The sequence below is a fragment of the Chaetodon trifascialis genome, chromosome 24 (genome assembly GCF_039877785.1).
Source record: "Chaetodon trifascialis isolate fChaTrf1 chromosome 24, fChaTrf1.hap1, whole genome shotgun sequence".
Classification (NCBI taxonomy): domain Eukaryota; kingdom Metazoa; phylum Chordata; class Actinopteri; order Chaetodontiformes; family Chaetodontidae; genus Chaetodon; species Chaetodon trifascialis.
This window is the reverse complement of record NC_092079.1, coordinates 12,130,459-12,156,568: the sequence shown is the minus strand read 5'-3', so window position 1 is coordinate 12,156,568 and position 26,110 is coordinate 12,130,459. Positions and strand designations below refer to the sequence as shown.

The 26,110-nt window shown below is 43.1% G+C and overlaps 2 protein-coding genes across 4 annotated transcripts in view; one reads left to right on the top strand and one right to left on the bottom strand.

Annotated features, from left to right (window-relative positions):
* LOC139352111 (calcipressin-1-like) overlaps window positions 1-26,110 on the top strand; it is a 248,609-nt gene that overhangs the window by 201,740 nt on the left and 20,759 nt on the right. The window lies entirely within an intron of this gene.
* dmd (dystrophin) overlaps window positions 1-26,110 on the bottom strand; it is a 166,624-nt gene that overhangs the window by 131,082 nt on the left and 9,432 nt on the right. For 2 of the 3 annotated variants that reach the window (XM_070994172.1, XM_070994173.1), the window contains exons 1-6: window positions 16,807-16,843; window positions 15,058-15,150; window positions 12,138-12,239; window positions 10,570-10,640; window positions 9,001-9,119; window positions 4,181-4,377 (exon numbers count right to left, since the gene is read on the bottom strand). In XM_070994172.1, the coding sequence (XP_070850273.1) occupies window positions 4,181-4,377; window positions 9,001-9,119; window positions 10,570-10,640; window positions 12,138-12,227 (477 nt within the window). In that variant the 5' untranslated portion in view covers window positions 12,228-12,239; window positions 15,058-15,150; window positions 16,807-16,843. Of the gene's footprint in view, window positions 1-4,180; window positions 4,378-9,000; window positions 9,120-10,569; window positions 10,641-12,137; window positions 12,240-15,057; window positions 15,151-16,806; window positions 16,888-19,580; window positions 19,674-26,110 lie in introns of those variants that run through there. The other variant, XM_070994174.1, reaches the window with a different exon arrangement.

Below are 26,110 nucleotides of genomic sequence, written 5' to 3'. Positions count from 1 at the left end.
CCAGCCCCGGATCAAATGCTTCCTGGCAAATAACTCTTAGCGTTTGTTTTCTCCTGCTCCGAGCGCCAGACGGGTGGGGCTTTAGTGCATCAGGACGCCTCAGATAACGCCAGAGAAAAAGCAGGCTTTGACTACTTTTAAGCGATTGTCTCAAACTTTGGATTTAGTCATTTCTCCTGCTTTTTATTCCCCCCATGAAGAGTGCGTCTTCCTCCTTGAGTCCCAGGTGGTGCTAGCGTGGTGTTGATGTAAGAAGGTGGTGACAGCGCCGCTTTGATGATGACAGATGAGGGAGGAGGCAGATAATAGCCGCTGTCTTTTTTCCCCCTCCCGTCTTTCCTCTCGTCTCTCGTTTTATTGCCATCTGACTTGTTCCTCGTGCTCCCTCTTTGTCTGCACCGTCTCACTCTTCATTTCCCGCCTCCCCACCTCTTCATCTTCCTGTACATCTTTATATACATTTACACCTTCCCACTATCTCTCTTCCCTCTGAACTTTTTTCCGAAACTGACACCTTTCTCTTCCCCTTTTTCTATTTCTGTCCATCTCTGCTTCCCAGGAGGAAAAGGCGTGCAGTCTCTCTCCCCTCTCAGACAGAGGGCTGATGAAGGGAGGGCTTGATGTGGCCATTAAACTGAGTGAGATAATAATATTACCAGCCATTACTCCGGGAAGCTCACTCCATCCTGCTGCGATTCTGCGCGATTGCATGACACTGACCTCGGCTTAACTCGGCTCTAAAGGTCAGAGCCAGTAGATCTAATTTGTGACTTGAGATTTGGTCAATTCTTCACAGCGCTTTCATTCAGAGGCTCTGTCTCAATTTAGCGGTCGATTTTCATTCCGACGCTCACAAATTTTCGCCGAGAGAGTCAGAGAGGAAATTTGTCTACTCCTCGCTGAAAGGTGGCGACATCTCCCAGCATGCCTCGCAACAAGCGGGGAGACGTTAGGGAGGAAAAGGACGTCTGCAAGGCTCGGACCTGAGTGTGTGGCTACAAAACGGATGGACGAGTGGACAGATCTGTGGTGATAGACTTTCATTTCGCTCACTTTTAAGTGAAACTATGCAGCTTTTAATAAAAATTGTAATAAAACTTCACATTCTCTCATTTCGCCATCTTTCTTGTTGTAACCTCTGCTGCCTAAAAGCAACTTAAGGGCAACTTAAAAGACAAAATATTGTTTGGAGCTTTAGTAAATAGTTTGTTTTCTCCCTTCTGGAGCCGCTCGCTTTAGACTGCTTGACTTCTGTTATAGCACCTGAAATGTTATAATGCAATAAAAAGTCGACGCTGTCAAACCCCAAATCTTCATAAGATAAAACGTCTTTAATCAAGTCAACACGTGCTTGTTTGTTGTCTGGGAGGACATATTTTCTTATCAGGCGGTCTTTATGTGAGAGCATTTCACTGGTTTCAGGCTTTTTTGTCCTTAATTATCTTCAGATATCATAACTTGCTGCTGAGATTTAAAAAACTGCTTTCTCAAAATTTCTCCGTATCCAGACAAACCGACTTGTTTTCAGTCTGACCACAGTACGTTTAAGATAACTGTGTAACTTTGTCTCGTGGTGCTGAGCTGGTCTTTCTAAAAATTGTACTTTTCCTGAAATATATGCAACTATTAGGTCGATTATGAGGGGTCAAGAGACAGAGGCGGATTTATAGAAATAATAATGCTTTAACAAACAAACTGATATAAGCTGGAGCTTTGTCATTCTCCTTCCATGCATTTTCCCTTTTTCACACACTCCGAGGTTCAACACAGGAAATATACGTTAGCGACTGCCTACATTTTAAAAAGCATCTCTGCTACATTCTGACTTGCCTTTTTCCAAAACTGGCTCAAGGCAACAGATAAAATTGTTTATTTTCCGAAGTACACCCACACAACAATAATGCTCCACAAAAAAGATTGACCTGAAGTGATCTTTTTCTGTCCAATACAGTCTCAGGAGCAGCAAAGCTGGATGCACAAAGGTTATTTTCTTATTTGTCTTCAATGTCAGATTTTTGGGCTCTCTGTGCTGAAATCTGCTGATCTGCTGCGTAATACCTGACATAAATTTGCCATAGTTTCTCCTCTTAATCACGCCTTGTGATTAAAGTGGTTGTGATAATCTGCTCACCGCTGGTTCCTCCAGGAAACCTGCTCTCAGTTTGTGGCACCACTGAGAAGAAAACATGCTGTCAAACGGCTCATTATCTAATTTATCATTCCAAAGTAGAATCCAAACAGTGCTTTTCTTAATTTTTCAACCATGCTTGTGAGCCTTCTGGTTTGCATCTTAATTTTATTTCGGCAGTCTCAAATCTCCCTGCTTGCAGAGATGTAAGCGCTATTATAGGACCCTTTATCATTAAATCTTTTCTCAAGTATATCCAAACCTCTGCTGGATTTCCTTGATTAATTCTGGTCTGGGCGTTGCCGCCATACAGCACTGATTTAAGACAACTCGTAGGACATCTGAGAGCAGGGATCATCCCCTCTGTTTCTCTCATCCCCTTCAGTTTCACTCAAACGCCACAGCAGAGAGGGTCATGCTGGGAATTTCACAAGCCCACTTAGTATCTTGATAAAGTGGCAGGTTGGCAGGCGAGCGGGATGGGAGTGTTGATGCTTCGAAGGAGTGCAAACTCATTTTGTCACTGGGTTAGATAATCCTGTTCTGGAGCTGATAATATGCAGTGTACAAACAGCTGCAGTCATTTAGATGTACAATATGCAACACTACAGAGCCTACTATTAAGTAGTGTGGGCGCTGCCTCAACAACAAAGCAATGAAATATGAAAAAGTGGCTCGAAAGAACAAGGAGCGCACGTAGCTGAGCAAAGACACAATGCGTGCAGAGAAAGGCTCATGGGAAATAAATCTTGGCGTCTTACTCATCATCACAGCACAAGCCGTCGAGGTAACATTAACGGCATATCGCACATACACAAAGAGAAGAACCGCTGGAGTGAAGGTGCCGCTGTCACCATTCACCGGTTCCGGTAACGGCTCGTTATGATGCTAATGGGACAACATGTGGAGCTCATCAGTGTTGGTTGGCTCCTAAAAAGATCCAGGACGAGCTCACATGAGTGAAAATGAGATTTTCGGTAAAATCTTCATCCAGCTTTTTCTTCTCTTGAGCCTTTTTCAGAATCTGCTACTTTGCTGCCTCCGTCTTTTTGTTAAAGTGATGGCTTTTCGTCATTCAGACGTGACAGGACGTGGAGACGGCGCCTCAGCGCTCATGCGATATTTGGCACCTGGTCCACAGAGGGAGCGGTATCACCGAGGAGGGAGGCGTGCTCTCAGGTCACTAATGGGCTGCATCAGTGATGGATTGTAAAACTTATTTTGAGCATGAGGGATCCCTGATGGATGCCTCCGCTCCACACGCTCAATATTCTAAAACATTTTCTCACCGGTTTTACCATTTATTAGATAGAGACTTACGCTGCATGTTTAATAAAGTCCAACGCTTTACGAGTATAGACATTATACAGACAAGACGCCATGATACGATGCAGTTCATCCATGAGGTTTTTGCACAGGGGAAAAATCCTCTTTACAGACTGAGCTGATAGGAGAAAAAGCTCCTCGGCTACACAATATTATTTTTATTCACAGTGTTTCCCACTTAATTACACTGATGTTATTGTTTTTTTGCATAAGAAATGATAATCAGGTGACTCATTCAGTCTCTCTCTGCAGGTTTCACATTGTGCTGCCGGCTTCGACGTCAATCATTTCAGACTGCTTTATAATGTTACTACTGTCTGAAAGGGGCTTTAGTGACATTATTAAAGGATTCTTAGTAGTTGTTTTGAGTTTTTGAGGCTGTGGAGGAGAAGAGGAGATCATCATTGGAGTTTCTTTTGAATGGCCACTGTCGCCAAGATTACAGATACCGACAGAAATGTTGACAGGAAGGTCATTTTCTCCCCATTTTTTTGTCACTGTCTATTTACAGATTTTTTGAGTTGCCTCAATTAGTGTAATGATGTGATGATGAGACATAACAGGTGCTCTGGGATATCAAATCTGGATGAAAGTTGTTGTTTTGAAAGTTATTCTTGAATAAATTCAGGATTTTTTCCTGAGAAAGTTGCCGAAAACAAACAAAAACAATGAGCCATAACAGAGTGACACGGCAGCCAACACATGAACAGTGTGGGTGTGTCTAACCTGCTGGGAGAAGCGCTGCTGGGTCTGGATCTGGTAGTGCTCCTCTGTCGTCACCCTGGTGATGCTGGCGGCGGCCGCACGCGGCAGCGTCTCCACCTCCTTGATGGCTTCCATGGAAATGCTTTGAGGAAGCACCTGGAAGAGTGACGTCACGTACATGATGACACTCTTCTTGTCAGGGTGAGGCACTGCCACATCTGAGGACCAGAGACACGAGAGAAATACACTTTATTAGAAAATGTGATTAAGGTTTGGTTCGGGTTGGGGAAAGATGCTTCATTAAGGTCAGGGGATCTTCATCATCAGTAATGAAAATAATGCGTATGTGACGGCCTTTTGCGAGGCATCCAAGAGGACGCAGGGTGATGCAGCTGCAAAAACAGATTTGAGTCACTCTGCTATGTGCTCATGAATAACTGTTGGCGCTGTTTCGGCTGCTTTTCATTCTCCATAGCATGAGCGCACGTCAGTCCGCCTGCCTGCCGTGAATCTTACAGCTAAATTAAATCTGAGCAAACTTTCCCAACAGGTGCAGGAGAAACACAACAGAGCGGTGGTTTCAGGAAGGGTGGCCAAGAGCCTGTGGCCCAGCCAGTCAGCCCAGGGCAAAACTAATAGAGACAGATCACAGCAGGGCTGAGACACAGCAGATAAATGAGAGCCATAAGAGGCTGAGACGCAGATAGAGAGGGTAGACGAATGAGAGGGTGAGCTGAGGGAGGGCAGAAGGGGAGGAGAGACAGACAGAAAGAGAAAGAAATGGAGTGCTAATGAAGTGATGGTCGGGAGCATGCTAACAGAGTTATGTGCAGAGTGAGGCGAGCTCGCGACTGTAGAAATAATGAACAAGAAAAAGGAGGAAGACAGATGACAACGGAGAGGAAACGAAGCAAAAAAGAGAGAGAAAAGTCACAAGACGCAAAGTAGCAGAAACGAGTGTGTGCCAAGAAAGATATGTGTGTGTGATAGATACAGTAGATAAAGCTGGAGTCCCATTTTTTGGCTGTGGAATACTGATTTATCAGCATCACAGAGAAATGTGAGGAGGTTACTGTTTGTCTGAGGAAGACAAACATCTCCATAAATAAAGCCACCGCCTGCAAGCGTGAGTGTGTACACATGCCTCAGCTGTTCAGTCCACTCTGCTTTTCCTGTGTGTGTGTACGCTTGTGTGGTTTTCGTGGGGGCACATCGACGAGCACAAAACAAATCCTGAGTCTCAGTCTGCACGTCAACGTTTGAGAGCGTGCAGGCGTGGGTTTGCTCGAGCGGCTCGTTTATGAATCACTTTTCTCCAGCTGTTTGGGCCTCTGAGCATTTAAGATCACAAGAGGTCGCTTGTCAGCCATCTTTGACGCGCGAGCTGCAACAGGACACAGACACGATACTTTCAATATACTGCTCCCCAGTAAGGAGCTGAGATAAGGAGTGGGTGGCGCCAATTCTCCAGTCAGATAACGGTTATATCACTGCAGAAGAAGAGGGCAAAATGTGGAAAACATGATGGAAACAGGACATTTCTGTCACTCAGCTGATCAGTCATGTGAGTTAAATGTTCGCTCCATCAGATCTTATTCATTTCCATCTCCCGTTAACCAGCGTAAAACGCTATAACGCTATACCTCAAAACGCATGTGGAAATACATCGATGGAAACACGAGTACTGAGCCTCACTCATAGATGCTTTTCTGGAAAGAAGAGAACTAATAAATAATAAATGTGGTTGAGAAAAAAACACACTAGAAATAGAAGAAAACACTCTGCTGTCTTGAAAGTGTCTGACAGGACGACCCTTTGCTTCCAGGTCAAACTGAAGAGGTGACGCTCTGCTCTCACTGTTCAGTTTGCGTTTTAGAGGATCCGCACTGCCAGAAGTCAGCGCGAGCAGCTTTGATCATTACAAGCTGGAGAATCCCTGTTGTTGGTTCAAACATAGTTACAGAACTCCTCTCTCACGACTCCCTCGCACACAAATCTGATTTCTAACGTCCTCAGCTGCGCTCAAATTTGTTTTGCGCTCTCTCACATCTTTTGTCCTCAATATACCTCCATACGTAAGCAGTAACAGTGTGTGTAGTGTCTGTATTCACGCATGCTGAAGTGTGTGTTCCTGCACGTTGCCTCTGTGTGCCTGTGTGTCTGTAAACATGCGCTGTGGAACTGCCATTACTTTGGATTAAAATAGTTTCTCAAATTATTCCCTAGAAAATATTTGGTTTCAAGAATGAAATTTACCTCATGACTGAGAAATGTGATTCTTGTACAAACAGGAGAGAGACTTCTCCGAGTTGCTGTGACCCATGTTAGGTCAGATAAACTTTAGATTTGTAGCTCGGCGGCGAGAAACATGTCTAACCAATATTCCATAGTTTGCTGATGTGTTCAAAGACTACGTGAAAAATATGGCTTCCAAGAGATAAAGTTTGAGACTCGAGCTGCAACGCGGCAGCTGGATGTCAGCTCTGATTCCAGGCTAAGGACGTGAACAAAGGCTCGAGAGCATGGAGAAGGCGAGCAAAGACAAGAAAGAGGAGTAAAGGAGGAATTAGATGGAGACGCTGGCGAGAGAAACACACAAAGAGAAGAAAAACAGGGGAAAGTGATACAGGAAGAAAAAATACTAGTGAAATCAAGATAGTGATTATGTAATACAGAGATTATCCCTGGAGAGATGCGAAGAGGAAAGCCCATTGTGCATTTAACCAAAGGTGTGAATACGTCCCCCTTAATAACTGACTCTGTCTGTGTCTGGGGTCAGTCTGCGTCCTCTGTGTGTGGACATTAAGGGGCTTTACGATCTATATGGAATACAAGACCCCTGTAATCAGAGCCTCGATGCAGACAAGGAAAACCTTTAACGAGGGATTGGATTTGTTCCTGATTTCTTACTAAACACAGGACTCAGCTGCCAGACTTTTAATCAGAACCAACAGGTATGATCACACCTGTTTCAGCCTCTTGTTGATCATTTCGAGGCCCGTTTACGGCCCTGCTCCCCGCTGCATTCCTGACCTCTTGCTGTAGATTCAATATGTAGTTACCTGTTATTGTCTCTGAGCCTGCACTGGCCTTTTCAGCTAATCCTGAAACCACAAAGTGAGAAACTTTGCTGGATTGTTTGGATGCAAATAGGAGAGTTAATGACCAGTGAAGTGATTGGTTCCTCCAAACAGCATCAGGCTGTCTATAGAGGGAGCAGAGCTGACCTGCTGATGCCACACTGACATTAGTGTTTGAATCTGACAAACCGGCAGCTTTTCCTTACTGTACCTACCCTGCCGTCAAAAACACAAATATATTCATGACTCCATATGGTTTGAACAATTGAAAAACTGACAATTTGTTTACAGCTTTGGTTATAATCCCTCTTCTAAGCATTCATGCAAAACAAGCGATTCAACTGACAGAAGAAAGAGACATAAGGAAAACAAAAGCCACGAGGAACATGGCTGAAGTCTATGATTATACCAAAGTGTTTATCGTGCCTCGATGCCTCCCATTAAAACTGCTGTTGACATGACAGACAGTCACAGACTTCACTTACATATGAGCCACAAAATCCAAACGCAACCTGGAGTCGTTTCATCGCACGAGGAAATGTTCAAAAAGCCCAGATGGGGGTTGAATGGTGTCTTGAGCACTGATGTGCAGCATAATAATAATAATACGCGGTCACCCCACTTGTTCCCTACTAGTGATTGTTTATTGTAAGATCAATGGAAATTCATCTGCCGTGATGTGTCGTTTCAAGGCTTAAGCGAGCTGCGAGGGATTACAACGCTCCCTATTGTGCCGACTCAAAGCCTGAACACGGCGCTCACAACAGGGGGGATTAAAGAGGAATACCTCTGAATACTTCCATTTCTGATTGCACATACAATCAACACGCCGTTCCTAAAAAAAAGCCCGTTCATACAGGTGCAGGGAAAGATTTGGGGAAAATGGATAAACTACTGCAACCGATGAGAAGCATTTGTTTGACCATAAATAGTGAATTCCACATATGGAACTAAACTAACTAAAACTAACTAACTAAAAACAAAACTTACTTATGATAAAGTAAAAAAATATGTGCTGTCTTAGATTTATTATGTATTTTGAAAGCAAATCATCAATGTCCTCATTTCTAATTTCTAATGCTGAATCAGAAATAAAACATTTGCCACTAAAATGTGTATTGTCGGCTATTGTTCGCCTCAGTTCCTCAGTCAGTATTAGGCTACTGTGTTTAGCATTTTCTATGATGCCACCTGTGTGTTTCACAGAGGGCGGGGCTTCACCTGTCCTCTCCACACACGGTTCAGGGCGGAGACAGGGATGCTACTCGAGCTGACGACAGGGTACCCAGGAAACCCGACCACCATTTATCACAGACAGCTGCCCACCAAAGACAGTGCTGCAATAAACTTTGACCCCTGTCAGCTTTACTTGCCTGACAGTTTTGATTAAGAGTCTGGAAACTGGTCTTAGGTCAGCAGCAACCCTGGCAGTGATGGATGCCGTGAACGTCAGCAAATACTAGGTGACCACACTTGTTAGGAAGCACCTCTGGGGTTATTTTGCACAAAATTAAAGGACTTTTTATTGTTCAGTTTGTGCATCACTGATCAAGTCCTTCCACCAGGCAGACCTCAGTTATTGCCCTGGCAACACCCAATCACTGCATCATCAACTGGGCCAATTAAGGCACATGAGTGGAGGGCATGAAATACGATGGGAGCTGTAACTCACCGTGAATATTCTTCTCTGAATTAACATTGTGTGTGTGAGTGTGTGTGTGTGTGTGTGTGTGTGTGTGCAGCTGTGTGTGTGTTAGTTACCCTCAGGGTCCAGCAGTTTCTCTATCCCCAGGTGTTGTTCTGCCTTATTAAAGGCGTGTTCCAGTCTGTCGATCGCTGACGTCTTCTTCTCCACTGAGCTCCAATCAAAAAGCTCAGGTCTGCGGAGGCAAAGGAGAAATCAGCGGGGATCACGTACCCTCCGTATCTGTGTTTCAGTTTATCCAAATACAGACGAATACTTAGAGCATTAAGCAGATCATGTCATTTTCTCTATGCATACTCTTCAGCATATACTGAATAAAAGGAGACCTAAAGTAAAAGGGCTGACACAGTAGTCATAAAGTTTTTATGATATGGCCTATAGATTAATTTGTAAAAATTAAATACACTGTAATTAACTCATTTGAGCTGATGCAGTCAAGTCTATTTTAGGAACTATAGTCAGCAACCGTGCATTCATCTGCCATGCAGTGACTCTTAGCTGTGCATACTCTCCAATCAGCCAGCACCTCCTCAGTAAATGTGAAAGTAGACCATATTAATGTAAAACAGTTTGCTGATTTTGTGTATTGTCTGATCTCAACATCTGGGCATTTGTCTGCCGTTTGGGAAACACAGCGACAGAGCGAACGATCAGCAGGGTGATGGCTTCGGTGTATGTGATTTCCCACTCTGTGTTCATGTAAGGACGCTGCAGAGCACGTGTTCATGCTAGCTAACCATGATTTAATTCACAATTACATGAGTTTAAGCCTGAGACCCAAACCCTCATGGGTATCCAAGGAGGCAGACTGACAATGTATGACGGTCTAGAGAAAAAAGGGGATCCAGAGTGTAGTAGTGCTGCAGGCCAGTCTGCTTCAGCTTCACAAGCACAGCAGTCCCTCTTAATGTGACCACAGCTAGAACATAGCAAACCTGATTATTAATATCCCTGTGACTCATTTTTTGCCATCCCTGCTATCTAAAAGCTATGATTAGCAGGCCGGGGCATCTCTGCAGCACCGCAGCGCTTCGTTTATGTCGGTGTGTTGTCACACGTTTTGCATTTATCAAGAAATGGCAGCTCCTGTGATTTGGATGCTATTTAGATGCCTTATATTTAGATAGCTTCTTCAGCCCTTACTGCGAACAAACCACTCGAGTTAAATTTTAATCAAAGTAGAAAAAAATGACGAGCACAAGAAGCGAAAGGATTCAACACATTACTGGCAGCAGCACTGGCAGCTTAACTCACTGGCAGCTTGTTCCGTGTCCACGCATTAACTGATTAGCTTTAAATGAAGACTATGTCATTCATCTAGTTGGCTTCCTTATGCAGGGCATTGCTAATAGCTTGCTGGCAGGACCTGACATACTCTGCTCTCTGCCTTTCTCTGTCTACCTTTATATTTTCTTTTTTCTTTTTCGGAGTATGTAGTTGTAATGGGCTCATTTTCCACCTCAAAGTATATCTATTTAATAAAATGTGTGAACAAGAGCACAATTTAGGCTGCAAAATAAAGTCCACTGGGTCTCCGTCTGCACAGCTGTCTATCCACTCCTCCTCTGTGTCTACTGCTAGCACACACACACACACACACACACACGCTACCTGCTTTACAGTACCTGTGGCTGTGGATGAGGGCATTGAAGGCCAATCCATCATTCCAGCTACTGGAGAAGTTAACCACGTTGACCTGAGGACAGAGATAATGGATAATAAAGGGCCAACCTGTGAATGCGGTGTGACACCCACTGTTCAAACACTATCGTGCCAGTACTGGTTTCCAATTTCATAAGTATATATTAGATTGAACACCTCTTTTCTCTCCCAAATTGCCAGTCTGAGCTTTTAATACATGGCGTGACAGACCGCTATGGCTAAAAATAGGTTTCAGACAAAATACGAAGTGGCATGGAGCTCAAGAAGCACTGAGAAGTCAGCTGACCGCTCATGAAGCGTCGCTCCCCTCAGGTACTGTTGCGTGGCAAATATACGGTTTACACTGATAACAGAGGCAGGTTTCCATCACAATTTGCAGAATGGATCTTCTATTTCACACAGAAGTAACCAACAGCAGGCAAAGACTGCTGAAAAGACGACTGTCGTGAACAAGTTTTATTAGCCGTAGCTAGTTAATGTTAATCTTTCTGCTCTGCCCCTAACAGCCTCACGGCGGATGCACTAGTCCTAAACAGGGATTTTTGTGACGTAAACAGTAATCTAGTAATTATGCACTTAGCTAATAACGTGCTACTTGGCAGTGGAAGTAACCCTGGGTTTCTACTGCAGGTAGAGATCCAGTTAGCCAGTTAGTTATCCAGTTTGCTAGCATTCATCTGTTTACTCATCATCTTACTGTCATGCACTTGTGATGAAAGCAACTCAGGGTCCGTTAATTCCAATTAGAAAATAAAGACCATACTTCCAAATTGTGCACAGGGGTTACGGTGAAAAAGAAAAGATCAAACACGATCCAAAACATTAAATATGCCATGTTGTGAGTGTTCTTAGCAATTTAGCCTAGAGGCTAGAAGAGAAGAACTCAAGCCAAAAAAAACAACATTTAATGGAGAAAAAGCAGATGGCACTCAGACTGTGCAAACCTCTGCAAACACCCGACACTCCAGAGGAATCTAACGCCATCCGCCCAACCGGTGAAATTTTAAGTTAATTGGATTCTTTTTTCACCCTGAAAACAGATTTTTAGGACTATGGCTCAAGTCTCTCTGTCTTTTAGTTTTGTACTTAGGGCTATAAAATGATAATCATCTGATGGCTCTAATCCCAGATCTGGATCACTACCAAAACCTAATCCATTATTCCTTGGCCCAAAGCCTATCTGTCCAGCAAATTTCATGAAAATCTGTTCATGAGGGGTTTGAGTTAGAAAGTCGGGAAGAAAGACAGACAAATGAAAATACATGAGGTCTCTGGCAGGGGTAAAACATCGCGTAGCACTTGAGATAAAACGGAGAAAGGACGTCATTTCATTATTGTACTCATTAGATTTGAAGCTATAGCTTTTAAAGGGAGACAGACATAGCTGCTCTACATTTACATTAACAAGACAATGACTCTTTACAGGACTAGTTTAGCACAGACTGCTGTAGAAAAGCTCTCCTGTAACAATGGCTCCGGTCTGACAGCCTGTGGATTAAGGATAAGACAGAGTGAAAGTAAAGGGACGGACCTGAGGGTACTGCCGCGTGTTCTGACGAACCCAACTCAGCAGAATCTTCTCACTGTTGGTCTGCTGTAGGCCCGCCATCACATCCTTCATCACATCCTTTACCTGCACACAAAGGATTGGATTTTTATTCAACTGCAAAAGGATAGTAACAGTACACAGCAGCTGGCTACCGTTAGCAATTACCATCAAACACACCTATAACCACTCTATATCGCTCACTCACACACACACGCGCACACACAACACCTTTTGAAGAAGTACCCTGACGGACAGAACAACCGATATTGAAATCCATGCTAATATTATGCCTGCCGATGTAACATTACCATAAAGAGACCTTTTTTAAAAAAAATCCTCTGCTTTCTAGCAAAGTTTTGACGTGGCCTGTCAGTGGATACTTTGCATATTCACATACACGCACTCACACACACACACACACACACACACACACACAGGTAACTCCCCATGGCGGCACGCACTGAGTCAAAGGACACTTGTGTACACACACATATCCACGCACAGGCCTGTGTGTGGATATGGTTGCATCCTCACAGTTGGCACTTGTGAGTGACAGTTTTGGAGCACTTGTTTAGGGCTCGGGGGGGAAGAGAGAGAGAGATAGAGGGAGATAGAGGGAGATAGAGGGAAGGAGACGTTATACTTTTCACTGCCCGGTTGTGCATTGCTTATGCATATCTTACCCTCACCTTTCTATCAGCCTCATATGCACTCACACTCACACACACACACACACACACACACACACACACACACACACACACATCTACACACAAAAAGGTGAGTTTTGGTTTCCCTCCTTTCCTCTGCTTCTCTCCCCCCCCCACTCTGTGCTCCTACTTTCTTATACCACTCAACTCTCCTATTCTGCCTCGCTCTCTATGCTCTCTGCACTCCTGACACACACACACACACACTCATTCATGCAGCGAGGCAGTGCGATGAGTGTTAGCAGAGCTCTGAGCAGGTGCTGGACAGTGGAGTGGAAGAGAGGCTGACAAAAAAAAGTTGTAAATCTCAAACCCAGTCAACAAAACTACCACAGCCAGCCACACACACTCACACACACACACACTCTCACATGGATGCACAGGTAGATGTAAAGTAACTGAGTAAGAACGAGGAGGAAAGAGCCGTTCGTTCCGTCACACACTCACAGACACACACTATGTGCAACTAAACCTATTAATAGAGTTCGGTGTAATTTGATGTCGAGGTGAATTCCCTGCGCACATGCATGCACGTGCACACACACGCGCGCGCACACACAAACAGGTTTGTTAGCGATTCCTCACAGAATGTGGCCTGCCGGGTAAAAAAGGGACTCATTTGGGAGTAGGTCACTGCATGCATTTCCACTTTAATTGGAGGGGCACTTTGACAAAGACTGCTGTATACACACACTCACAGTGACACACACGCCTACACACTGAGAGACACACACACATATGCACACACACAGAAGTACTCACAGACTGGCATACGTGCCCACACATAAGCAAACGATAACCTCCAGGGCGTAGCAGCCTTTGACAGGCATATTCACACATACACACACACCACAGACAAACACACACATGCTCCCCACAATCACGCACACTCAGGCAACACACACACCTCATTATAGAACTGTGTTTTGCTATTAATCGCGTTATTAAGTCTATGCCAAAACTAGCACGATTGAAACATTAGCCTTTATTCAACCTAATGAGGAATGAAACACAATTAAAATGCATTGTGTGATATAAACTATGAAAACTACTGACTTAAGATGAAGTTAGCTGAGTCCATCATAACACAGATTCTGAACTTTAAACACAGATTAAGGCAACAGCGGAGGCATAATGTTTGTCTATGAATTTGTAGAAAGATGAAAGGCAGCAAAAAAACCCAAACATGAAAGGAAACTCTGGAGCTCTCTGCACTGTTTTTGCACTTGCATTAATGTTGTAGATGTATTTCCTCCAAAGTTATGATGTTGGAAACCTTACCTGTGCTCATATTTCCTAGTCAGAAATAAATCAAAAGAAATATGATAACGATAAAAACAAAAAACTGTGTAAAAAAGCATCTTAAAACTCCTCTTCTTGATTTTATACCTTTTGTGCTGCAGAAATTTCACTGGATATCATAAAGTTTGCTGGTTCGCTCTGTTGTAAACTACTAATCTCACCAGTCTAACTGGAAAAAAACCCTGACAATTAGTATTGAAGTACATACTCTACATGATTGTGTAGCATGAATTCGGGGTGCAGGCTTTGAAGACAAAGTATAACTTTCTTTTCTAACCTTAAGGCATCAATATGTATTTCTGCCGCACAGGGACATTTTCCATTTATCTGTCTTTTCCTGGAATATGGATGCTGCCTTCACCTTGACATCTACAATCCAGCAAACAGTACACACTCCAAATATCACCAAGAAAAAATTCAGGTGGACACAGATGGATAATGCGCAGCGCTCTGTTCTTGTTATGTGAAATGAATCTGAGTATTGCAGCCATGAGAGGACGTATATGAGCCATCTCTGCTGCAGCAGATTCAATCTGTGCGTTATGGACAAAAGGCCGTTTCAGCTGTGTGTTGAAGTGATGCTCCCTCGTGGGAAAGTTGTGTATTTGATCACCTCACCATCATCAGTACAGTAATTTGACTCGCTGTAGCTCGTTTATCTTCACTATAAAACTCTGTGTGGCCCTCTAAATGGGCTCCGTTGAATAAAGTGTAATTACTCAGTAAAATGGATATACATACAATTTAAAATTCAAGGAGACTGCACAGCTCTATTTTCTTTGTTTTCCTCAGTAAACAAACATCAGGTCAAGGTGAATAAAAAAAAAAAGAAATGTGTTAAAACAGAAACAGCTTTCTGAAACGCACCTACTGTACATTCACACACACACCTGCCAGTGGAGAATGATGCTCCAGATGAGCCCGAGAATCAGTTTGTGATTCCCATCAACGATGTCTGCCGCTCCGATATTCACCAATTCAACCTGAAGGAGGGACAGACCGACAGACGAACCTCATTATGGCTTCATTTTCCAAAACACACAGCCAGATCATTCACTGCTTTCCACGCTTTGCATTTCTAAGGTTTGCAGCGGGCTGACAGTAAGAGTGATACACTGAAAGAGTTTGAGGGCAATTTCCAAAACCAGAGGCAAAAACACAAAAGCAGAAGTGTAAGGAATGACTTACAGAGTGTGTTTGTTGGCTCTAACACTGCAAACGTTAACCCCCAGCTTACTAGCTTACCAACTTATTACAAACAGCAGTGATCTAGGAGCATATTAGCTTACGACAAGTGGGAGAAATCCCTGCTGAAGACTAGAAAATCCACTGAGTCAGTGAAGCTGCTACTATATCAGTGCTTAGGCTAACGTTAGCATCTCTGTCCTGTGCTTTATTGGATTTGGGAAAGTTTATATTCCAGCAACTTCATGGTTAGTCCTTTTCTTGAGAACAAAATACATTTTTTCTGTCTTATTTCTTTCATTTTCTTGTGATCCCTCAGATTTATCCATGGGCCTCTTGGTATACTGGGTATCCCAGGTTGGAAACCACTGCCCTGACTTTTATGAGCTAATATAAGCTTATATAAGAAAACTGAACTACTTACCGGCCACTCATTGCATTGTCTTCACTGCAAATGTGTTGTGTCACATAAACCAAATTTATACACCTATCTGGACTAAAATAATCTCTTTTTATGTACAGAAGAAGACAAATGACACATTAGAGAAGAAAACATGAGCATGAGAGAAGAAGGAGAAAAAGCCAAAGGAGAAGTAAGACAAAAGAAAAACTGTGGTACAGTGAAAAGAGCCAGACAGATAATATGTACACAGAAGAGAGACAGCAACATAAAAAGGGGATAGAAAAGAGAGATTCATGTTTTTCTTAGACAGAGAAGCAAAGGCATCATGAAAGAGACAAGGATAAATGAAAAAAGAGTTCGAGAGGGGATGAAGAGAAACCTGAAAGGTAGATGAATTCAAGCATTTCTATGTTTGCTGAGTGTAACCACTGATATTATTTGATCGACCACATTACTCAGTACACCTTGCTAGTACCAGGTTTCACCCACGCTCGCCCTCAGAATTGTCATAATTTTTCAGGGCACAGAATCAACAAATTGCTGGAAACATTGCTCGGAGAGTTTGGTCCTTTGATCTGGTGACTGAGGCCATTTGAGCCCGGTGAACTTTATGTCACGTTCAGGAAACTGGTTTGCGACGGTTTGAGCTTTTTAACACGGCACATCAGCCTGCTGGAGGTAATAAAAACTGACACCGTGCTCGCCCGGTCAACCAGTGCATACCAGTGATCATTTGAGTTACTGTTGCCTTTCTATCTGCTCAAACCAGTTTGGCCATTCTCCTCTGACCTCTGACATCAGCAAGGCATCTTCGCCCAGAGAACCGCCGCTCACCGGGTATCTTTTCTGTTTCTGGTCATTTTCTGTAAACCTTAGAGACAGTGATGCCTGACAAGCACGCCACATTCAAAGTCACTTAAATCACCCATCGTCTGCAGTTGCAGCCGTGTAATTTTTGTGTTGATGAGCAGTTGAACAGGTGTACTTAATAAAGCTATATTTAACTCCCACACACAATCAGGATAACGTGTCAGTGTGCACGTATACTCACATTGTTCTTCTGCAAGATCTGCAGAGCGCGGTTGACATTGTTGAGCGAGTGAACACGTGTGAATCCTCTTTCCAACCTCACCTGCACACACACAAACCAGACAGAGGAGATTATTGAGGCATAAACAGACCTTGCTCAGGGGCATTCATGAGCGCTACAAACAGCCACATTACAATAAAAAGTGTGTGTGTGAGTGCGTGTGCCATTACAATAAGGAGATAGTATCAAACAAAGGACAAAGATGATAATGTCCCTCCATGAGATAGTGGGGAGAGGCTGAGAGGGAGGAAAGGTGGTGGAAAGATGAAGAGAAAGAAGAAAAGAGAAAGACAAATAGAAAAAGAGATAACGAAAATGAGAAGAGGTAGAGGGGCAGATCCTAACAAACTAAGTGAAGGAGGTAAAGAGATCTGGAGGGTAGAAGAGAAAACAAGGTGGGAGTAGTTTGATTAACACTGTGGGCTGCACTGGTGTGTGTGACCTGATTCTTCATCGCAGTACTTTTCACAGTCTTCATGTTCTCCAATGATGATGTTCAGCATTATGGTCAGGAAAATGGTTAGTTTTAGGTCAAGCTGAGGTTAATTCTGAGTTCACGCCATGTGGGATATGTGGACAGAAGACCATTACGTGAAAGTTTTGCATGCTATTACAACTCACCAGAATCAGCCAAGCGGAAAAACTCAGAATGGCAATTGCTTCTGTTACTGATAAGGGACGCAATTAGCAAGCTGGATAAACTGTTATCTGCCATGAAGTTATGACTGTATGGTCAGCAGTTAGTGGTGCAAAACACTGTTAGTACATATCATTTGTCTCATGCACCCGCACATCCCCCAACAGTTGAGCTCAAGCACACCTTCATCAACACCGCTCATCGTATTCTCAATGCCTCATTTTAAATTGGTTTTAAACTATAATATTTCACACTGTTTAAAAATGTGTATTATTAAAATGATTGTTTTATATAATGTAACTGTCTGTGCTCAGGTCGGTTTGGCCAAGTCTAACTTCTTAAACTGTTCATCTATGTCTTTTTGCTAACTGCTAAGCCGTTACTGTTGGCTAGCTGCTTATCCATTAGCTAACGTTTACTTTTAGCTGACTGCTTATCCACTACTTAAAAGCAAGAGCTAAAAGAGTAATGGGTAAGCGGTCAGCTAAAAGTTAGCTAAAATTAATGGATAAGCTTTTAAAAGTATCCTTACTTTTAAAAGTAATGGAAAAGCAGTTAGCTAAAAGTAACAGTTAATGGATAATCAGTTGCTGAAAGTAATGGCTAAGCAGCTAACTAAAAGTAATGGATAAACGCTAACTGCTTATCTATTATCTTACCCATTACTTTTAGCTGTTTTTCCATTAATTGCTACTTTAAGCTAACTGCTTATCCATGAGCTTTTACTTTTAGCAAACTGCTTATCTATTTGCCAACTGTTACTTTCAGCTAACTGCTTATTCATTAACTGTTACTTTTAGCTGCGTATCCATTATTTTTAGCTAGCGGCTTATCCATTACCTTCAGCTAACTGCTTATCCATTTGCTAACTGTTACTTTTAGCTAACTGCTTATTCATTACTTTGAGCTAACTGCTTATTCATTAACTGTTACTTATAGCTAGCTGCTTGGCCATTACTTTCAGCTAACTGCTTGTCCGTTAACTATTAATTTCAGCAAACTTATCCATTACTTTTAGCTAAAAGTTTGTCCATTAACTGTTACTTTTAGCTGCTTACCCATTACTTTTAGCTAGCTGCTTGGCCATTACTTTTAGCTAGTTGCTTATCACGCCACACCTTTAATTACACACAGAGGAATTACCAGGATAACGCCCACCAAGTTGTGCCGCTATTTTTTCTAACAGTGGAACAGGTAGAGGAATTAGTGATGTGTTGGTGGCTGCTTTGTCTTTTTTCTCGACTTTTTTCAGTTCACGCCGCACGTGATTGGTCAACTACATGATGTGTGGCGGCTTCTGTGTGTACCCACTGAGCAGGAGGGGGAGCGGCGGGGGTTACAGACGCAGCGCACGTGCACACACACACCTGCACTAAGAAATGCTGAATTGAATAAATATTCTTATTTGTACAAATTTATGTGTCATTTATCAGATCAGAGCAACATTCCCATCACATACTGTCCAACATTTTTTCCCTTTATTTGGTAATAAAGATGGTAGAGGGGCCCCCAGAAAGTGTAGTCTAGGGCCCCAGCCCAGTTTAATCTACTGCTGAATGCCTGCCTATTTGCCTTATCTGCCTTATTTATATGGAGAGTGGAGGAAAATTATCTCTGCGCATACAAAGTGACACATTTCAACCCACCACCAGCCATGAAGAAGACATCGATGTCCAGCAACGTGCCAAATAATAGAGCATGTCAGTAACACAGCACGGCCAGAGACACACATGCTGCATGGCTTTCTAACTATTCATTTGGTAATGTTGGTTTCTGAAGCGTTGCATGAATTAAAATAAGAAATGTATTTGAAAGATAGTTCAGCTACATACGTATATGTACAAAAAACAGCACCCCAGGATAAGCAAAGATTATATGCAGTAACTATCAGTCTAACGCAGCCTGTTGGACGACTACAGGACTTTAAAGGTAGTTCTGTTTCCCCTGAAGCCAAATGTTGAGATGTCAGCCGTCAGCACTGGAGAGCGATACTGATTTAAACCCTGTGTAAGTCAAGCATCTGGGTCGCTTCTCTGTTTACAGTACGTTCCTGTGTGTGTGTGTGCATGTGTGTGCGTGTGCGTGTGTGTATTCCTACCAGCTCATGTCCTGCCAGCCCCTCCAGCAGTTCCAGCAGGCGTCGTCCATCACACAGGTCTGAGAACAGATCCTCCACGGGTGGTCTCCCTGTCTTTAAAACACAGACACACATACAATTATCAATTTAAGTGAACACATTAAATGAAATTAACATGCATTAATTCTTTATATTGCCAAAGTTCAACATGTTTATTACAGCAATCTTTAAATCTATGGGATCATTCTGTTACACGGCTGCAAAAGCACAACCAGCTTTAGAAACAGCTTAACCTGGACTGAAAGCAATAACTGCAGCAGGTGATATGAGGTCACTTCACTTTTTCCACGTAAAGGTCAAAGATTCAATCCCCACACTGAAGACTCTCCTCCTCATTGGCCAAAACCACATCAGATTTGTTGGGAGTATAGAGAGACATCTCTTGAGTAATCACAAACCAGCCCTGCATTAAATGTGAAGATAGCAGTTAACGCCCAAGAGGTTGCTCTTTATCAGTGCTGATAAGTCTGGGATTACAAGCCAGCAGTTACTTCACATGGAAAATGCTGCAGGCTGAATACAGTGAGCGTCTTTTCTGGACCTTCACAGCAATTGGAGCAGGAATTGATGCGCTTCAACTGCTTCAGCACATAAAAAATAAATGCACTGTTATTCCTCTTTACAGCCGCAAATAACAGGGAGCTGCAGTGGAAAACAAAAAACAAATTACAAAAAAAGCAAGTATTACCAGTTCAAGCACATGTCATGCAATTATTTCCCAACACACAGAAACAGAAATAAAGCCAAACTAAAACAATTACTTGACTTACTGAAGTAGATTCATAAACGAAGACTGGTTTATTAGGGCCGGAAAGATTGACTGATGAGTCTATTTTAGGGATGAACGATATTAACCAGCATTTTTACCCACACAGCTACACAGAAAGCAGCCCAAACCCTCCAATTTGGCACCATGGCCCAAACCAATTTAGAGAAATGTTACTGAAGACACAGACTGTTCTGCATCAATTTCTCTTTAGTGCAAAACTTCTATTTTCCCATTATTTCTCATATTTTCACCTCAGTGGCCTCCATAGGGCTGCAGCTCTTAACATGAAGCTGATCAATTACTTCAATTTAACGCTGACATTGCAAATGACCTTCACATGCACACGGTTTATTAGATGTGTCATAACAGATTTAACATCAGCTAATCTGGACTAATTTTTCAGCAACACTTGATTTAGCTTGGTGAGCGGCACAATGATATTATTCGAAAATGGAGAAAAGCCGACTGAAGTGCGTAATTATGAAAAAGAGTAAGAGGAATTGGTGAAGACAGGGAAGGGGCAAGGACACAGACGATGAGTAATCCAAAAAAAGACGGGCTTCTTAAAGCAGAGCTTTTCTTCTTCAACATTTTCCAGCAGCCTCATCATGTACAGATGACATCATGAATACGTCCCGTATCATTACTGTCCCGGCGGCTGTGACAGACATTTCTTCTCTGGCATCGATCATGCATTATTACAGCGGCGGCTGCCACGTAGAAGTCCCCACTCCTGCAACTAAAATGCATTAGCAGCAGCAGTGAGACGGAGAGAATGAAAGAAAAGGTTGAAATGACCCAGAACCGAAAAAATAAACATCGCTTTCTATAATAAAGAAACTCAGCTATCAGTCTTCTAAGAAACAACCTTCCTGTCTGGGTCTCATTTTCTCAGTTTCCTGTCCTTCTCTGCTTCTGTCTGCACACTCGCTGCCTATCGTTCTCTTTTCCATCCCTCTCTGCCCTCCACCTACGCCTCTCGGCATTGTCCTGAGACTCACCGCTATTGAGTCATTCTCCACACCAGGGCTGTGTGTGTGTGTGCTGGCAGAAGGTGTATTACTTGAATGTCTTGTGGACAGTGTGTGGGCGTAAGTGATAAGATGAGAAGAGGAAACAAGGCACAAAGAGGCGAAAAAGAGGCATATGCACGTTTTAATATTACGCTTTCTCTTTTCTTCCCACTCACACCTGTTAAAAATCTCCCTCTCTGGTCCATTTAGCGACGGCCTCCTTCATATTTCCAGTACACTCCATCAATAAAAACACTTCTTCAGGAGCTCTCTGGGCTGAAATGATGTTCCCGTAATTACGGCTCTCAGAGGAACCGCTTGAACCTCAGAAACCGGTCTGCACTTATGACTGAAGGATCATCAAAAGCGTACACACGCTGAGGCGGGCGGGCGGGCAAACCTGCTCCGTCCAGAGCAGGTGTTTTATTGATTTTACAGCCGATCGAGAGCAAGTGTTTTCTGTTGTTCTTGATTCTGATGTCGTAGCTCTTTGGACAAAGCAGAGCGCAGCGCTTTCAGGTGTCCTTCTGTCTGAAGTGCCGTTAAATAAGACGAGCACAGGACCCCGACCTTTGACCTGGAATGAATGACTCAATGGCAGCAGCATCTGTCAAGACAAATCATGTCTGACACAGGAGGCTGGGACATGATAACTGACCTAAAGACCAGCGGTTTGTGCCTTTTTTCCTCTACATATAGAGTAATGTTTAGCACGTTTCATGGATGTTAGCTGCTCACAAGATAACATCACCTTATGATGATGTATTAAGCCTAAATTAAAGCTGAGTAACTGCTGAGGGTGTGGGAGGAAAAATGAAGATATCGACGATGATCTAAGATGAACTATACTTTCAAATAGCAGCACACATATTAAAATCACTCGGTGAAATACAAAATGCAAATGGAGGAGTGACTCACAGCTGATTAAAAATCGTGGTTGGTGGAGCGTCCTCAGGAGGAGAAAGTTTTATTACTGTTGCAATCAGGAGAGACAAGTGAATGAAGTAAAGATAATTGTTTATTATGACAGATGATACGTGATAATTAAGTCTTATCGGAAAGTCTTTGGCGCTTAGCCTCCATGGGGAGATTTTCTAATCGAGGGGCATCGCCCTGAGCAGCAGCGAGATAAATCACCCCCATGGAGTCCAGACACTGGTGTGGTGGTGGCTGATGAGGAGGATGAAATGATGAAGCTGAAGATCTGTGAGGGAGGCGCACACGTAACAGCGGCTGTGTGTTTCCTCCAGTTACTCATTAAAACTGACAAACAGAAGCTCTTAACTTCATGTGTTCATTCAGGTAGGGGCATGGTTTCCTTAGCTTGGTTAGCTTAGCTTGGTTAGCTTAGCAGAAAGACTGGAAACAGGGGGAAACAGCTAGCCTGGCTCTGTGAAAAATGGGCCAATCGCTCACCTGAGAGCTCGCTTGTTCCAAAATAATTAAATAAGTCGTATAAAATAAATAAATCAGTCTCGGTGTACTACAACACTGACACGGTAGTGTTTGGGGTAACACGATGAGCAGCCTGTTCTCTACATCTGTCAACAAATAAGTGTGAAGTCACAGGCTGCTCCTGAAGCACGCTCAGCCTCGTGTGTTTTAACACTCATATCTCTCGATATTTACATCACACACAAACACACACCATCACTGCTCCTGACTGTCAATAGTGTGCATAGGGCAGAACTGATCAGGACAAAACCTCTGTCTCTGTCACACACACACACACACACACACACACACACACACGTTCCTTTTCATTCTCAGCAAACAGTGATGGCCATGAGTACAATCACCTCTACCAGCATGTGACCAGACTGCCAAACTGACTCCACTGACTCATTTCTCATGTGCGAGCGTGTGTGTGTGTGCGTGTGCGTGTGTGTGTGTGTGTGTGTGTGTGTGTGAGCATTTAATCTTTCTAAAACTTCTTTTCAGACACACACAGATGAATCATTCTGTATCCTTCACACTGAGGACAGTTATTCTTTCCACACCTTCGTAGGGTCATGTCATTGTTCGGTTACAATTTCAATTAGCGATAAATTTATTTTATTTTTTAAAAAATATCAATTAAAGGACTGTCCAAACAAAGTCACGTTGAAAAAACCTCAACCAGTGAGCCACCTGTAACTAGAGGCCAAACCACTAAATCATGAATCGTTCTTTGGTGAAGGCAGACTTGAAGGATTCATAGACAAAAAGCCAAAATGCCACATACTGATGCTTCGTCAGTGGCTCTGACAGAAGAAGCAGCATAGGCTGGTGACTAATTATTACGATTACAGCTACGACTTTACATTATTAATGAATGTGCCGATTCTTTTCTTCCTCAATGTTAACCAACAAGTGTCAAATAAGGAGGGATTTCCACGTTGTTTTGTTTGACCAGCAGCCGACAGCCTGCAGAGATTCTGCTGGGAATTAGAAAAAAGTTCTTAATAATAATGATGAGACCTACTAAAAATGTGCCGGATGCACTGAGTGTGTTCTGGGATGCACTGGCTCTGTGTTGGACAGCCTGTTCAGAAGCCATGGAACAATAAGCGACCATCTGTAGGTGTTTATCTGACAATATGTGTGTTCAGAGCCATACTGGAAGGGGATAGGATCTGAACTGGAAGCTGGTAGGAATCATGTGCACAAATGAATCCAATAATAAAGCAGGATCTGTGTCACATTCATGATTTGTGTAACTGTTAATGGACCAGGTGGGAACGAACAGCAGAAACAGAAAAGCATGAAAACCTCGATATTGTTAAACTGCATGACTCTGGGTGTTTTTATCAGGACATTGGCTAAACCCACTCGCAGTGCTCTGAGCTGATATTGTGACATTGCACCAAAAGCATCTGTCCAGAAAGGGAGCAGCATGGGGCCGAGTGCGTAGCTATGAAAGAGCGTCTTGGCTGACTGACATTTATCACGCAGAGGTGAGACATCACATCCTGGGAAGTCATGCTGCTTTGCTCACCAGCAGTTCCTGTTTGCACCGCACAGAGAACAATGAACAGGATTACTCTGAAAGAGCCTGAATCTTGAGAAAATGTCTGTTATTTTAATGTATTCGCATTCCTTTTCGTGCCTACTGTTTAAACAACCACTAAATAAGGACACTGAGAGGCAAAACCCGCTAAAACAGTTTGCCCTCCATCCCCCATGTCAGACACCAGCTCACCATCAGCTGTGAAAACAAATCAAACGCAGGCATGTTTTAAGATGTCAGCTTCTGTAATTGAATTTTCTAACGGGTCCTCTTGGGCGACTTAACTCTGAATCACAAAGAGGAGAGATGCCACAAAAGATGGCGCACAGTAAGTCGCACAATCTGTTCCGAGGACAGCAGAAAGTTAAAAGGAAGACAACCTCGCATTTCAGAGATTTGGTAAACAGCCAGCTGAAAGGAGCGCTCTGTGCAAATTGCATCTCTCTCAACCCGCCTACCGACCACGTATCTTCACCCTGGAAGTGTCTGGATTTCACTGAGATAACAGCAGACGTGACAGACTTAATGGTAACGTCTTGTTTTTGCTGGGAGGAGACAGTGGCAGATGAATGGATTAATGCTGTGAGTCACTGCTCCTCTTTGTTAGGCACAGAAAACAGCAGTTGTCTGACTGAACACACACATTGTGTTAGCATCACAGAACAAAACAACAGCATTGTGGACGATGCAGAGTTTGGTAACACTTTCTATTAGCATAAATATTAGCAGCGTTTTGGCTATCAGTCACTATAAAGCACTTACTTCAGCCTGATTCAGGGGCAAGCAACTAGTTTATGGTGAATGTGTGTACCTTAGTACAAGTTTTCATCCAGTCACTTGGGCCCAAAAGCCTCAAGGCTCATATTTAATGTAATTAAAACAACATTTAATTAAATTGTCACAAGCTAATTGAAACAATAGCCAACCCAAAGCCAGGCACGACTCCAGAATGGGGGAGCTGGTCGGTCTCTGAGGCAAATTAAAATTAAGGGACCATGTGTATTCTACTGGGCATCATGTAGCCGACGGACACTTGGTGCAGAGCACGGGCCGCCATCCCATCGGATGTGATTAGCATGACCTTTGCGGGGTTCCAATTGGACGGGAAAGCATTTCATCCCCTTCAGATTCCCGTCAAAATGCTGTTTGATTTGCTGTATTAAGCCGTCACTTATTCAAAGCAGTCGCCTCAGCATGCAGTCACACCTGTGCCTTCATCCTCACCATGCAGAAAAAACACTTGTCACAAACACATGGAAAATATTTTTTAGAGAAACTGAACTGTTTCGCAGCAGTCAGAATATTCTGCTAATTGTGAGCAAAACGTGGGCCCTGTGCACTGCTTCTCATACATCACCAAATTACTGAATTACAACCAAACTCATGCGTCTGAGTGGTTGGAATCAAACAAATCAAAAATGAGCTTTTCTTCTTGTTCATCCGCCGTGATGCATAATGATCAATGTGCAGAGTTCATCTGTCAGGGGGGCAAAGTTTCCCAGAAATCTCAACCTTAAATCTCTAACACCTGGACGCACCTGCAGGATTTATGACCTCACAGCTAGTTCGGAGCCAATCACGATCCAGTATGCAGCTTAAACCTCCAGTGCACAGAGTGGGACGTTTTATTGCTGTGGTGAACCAAACCATCTGCAGCTCTCTGTCTAGCAGGTTAATACAGCAATATATATGCAGGCTGAGACTGGAAACAAGCACGTTT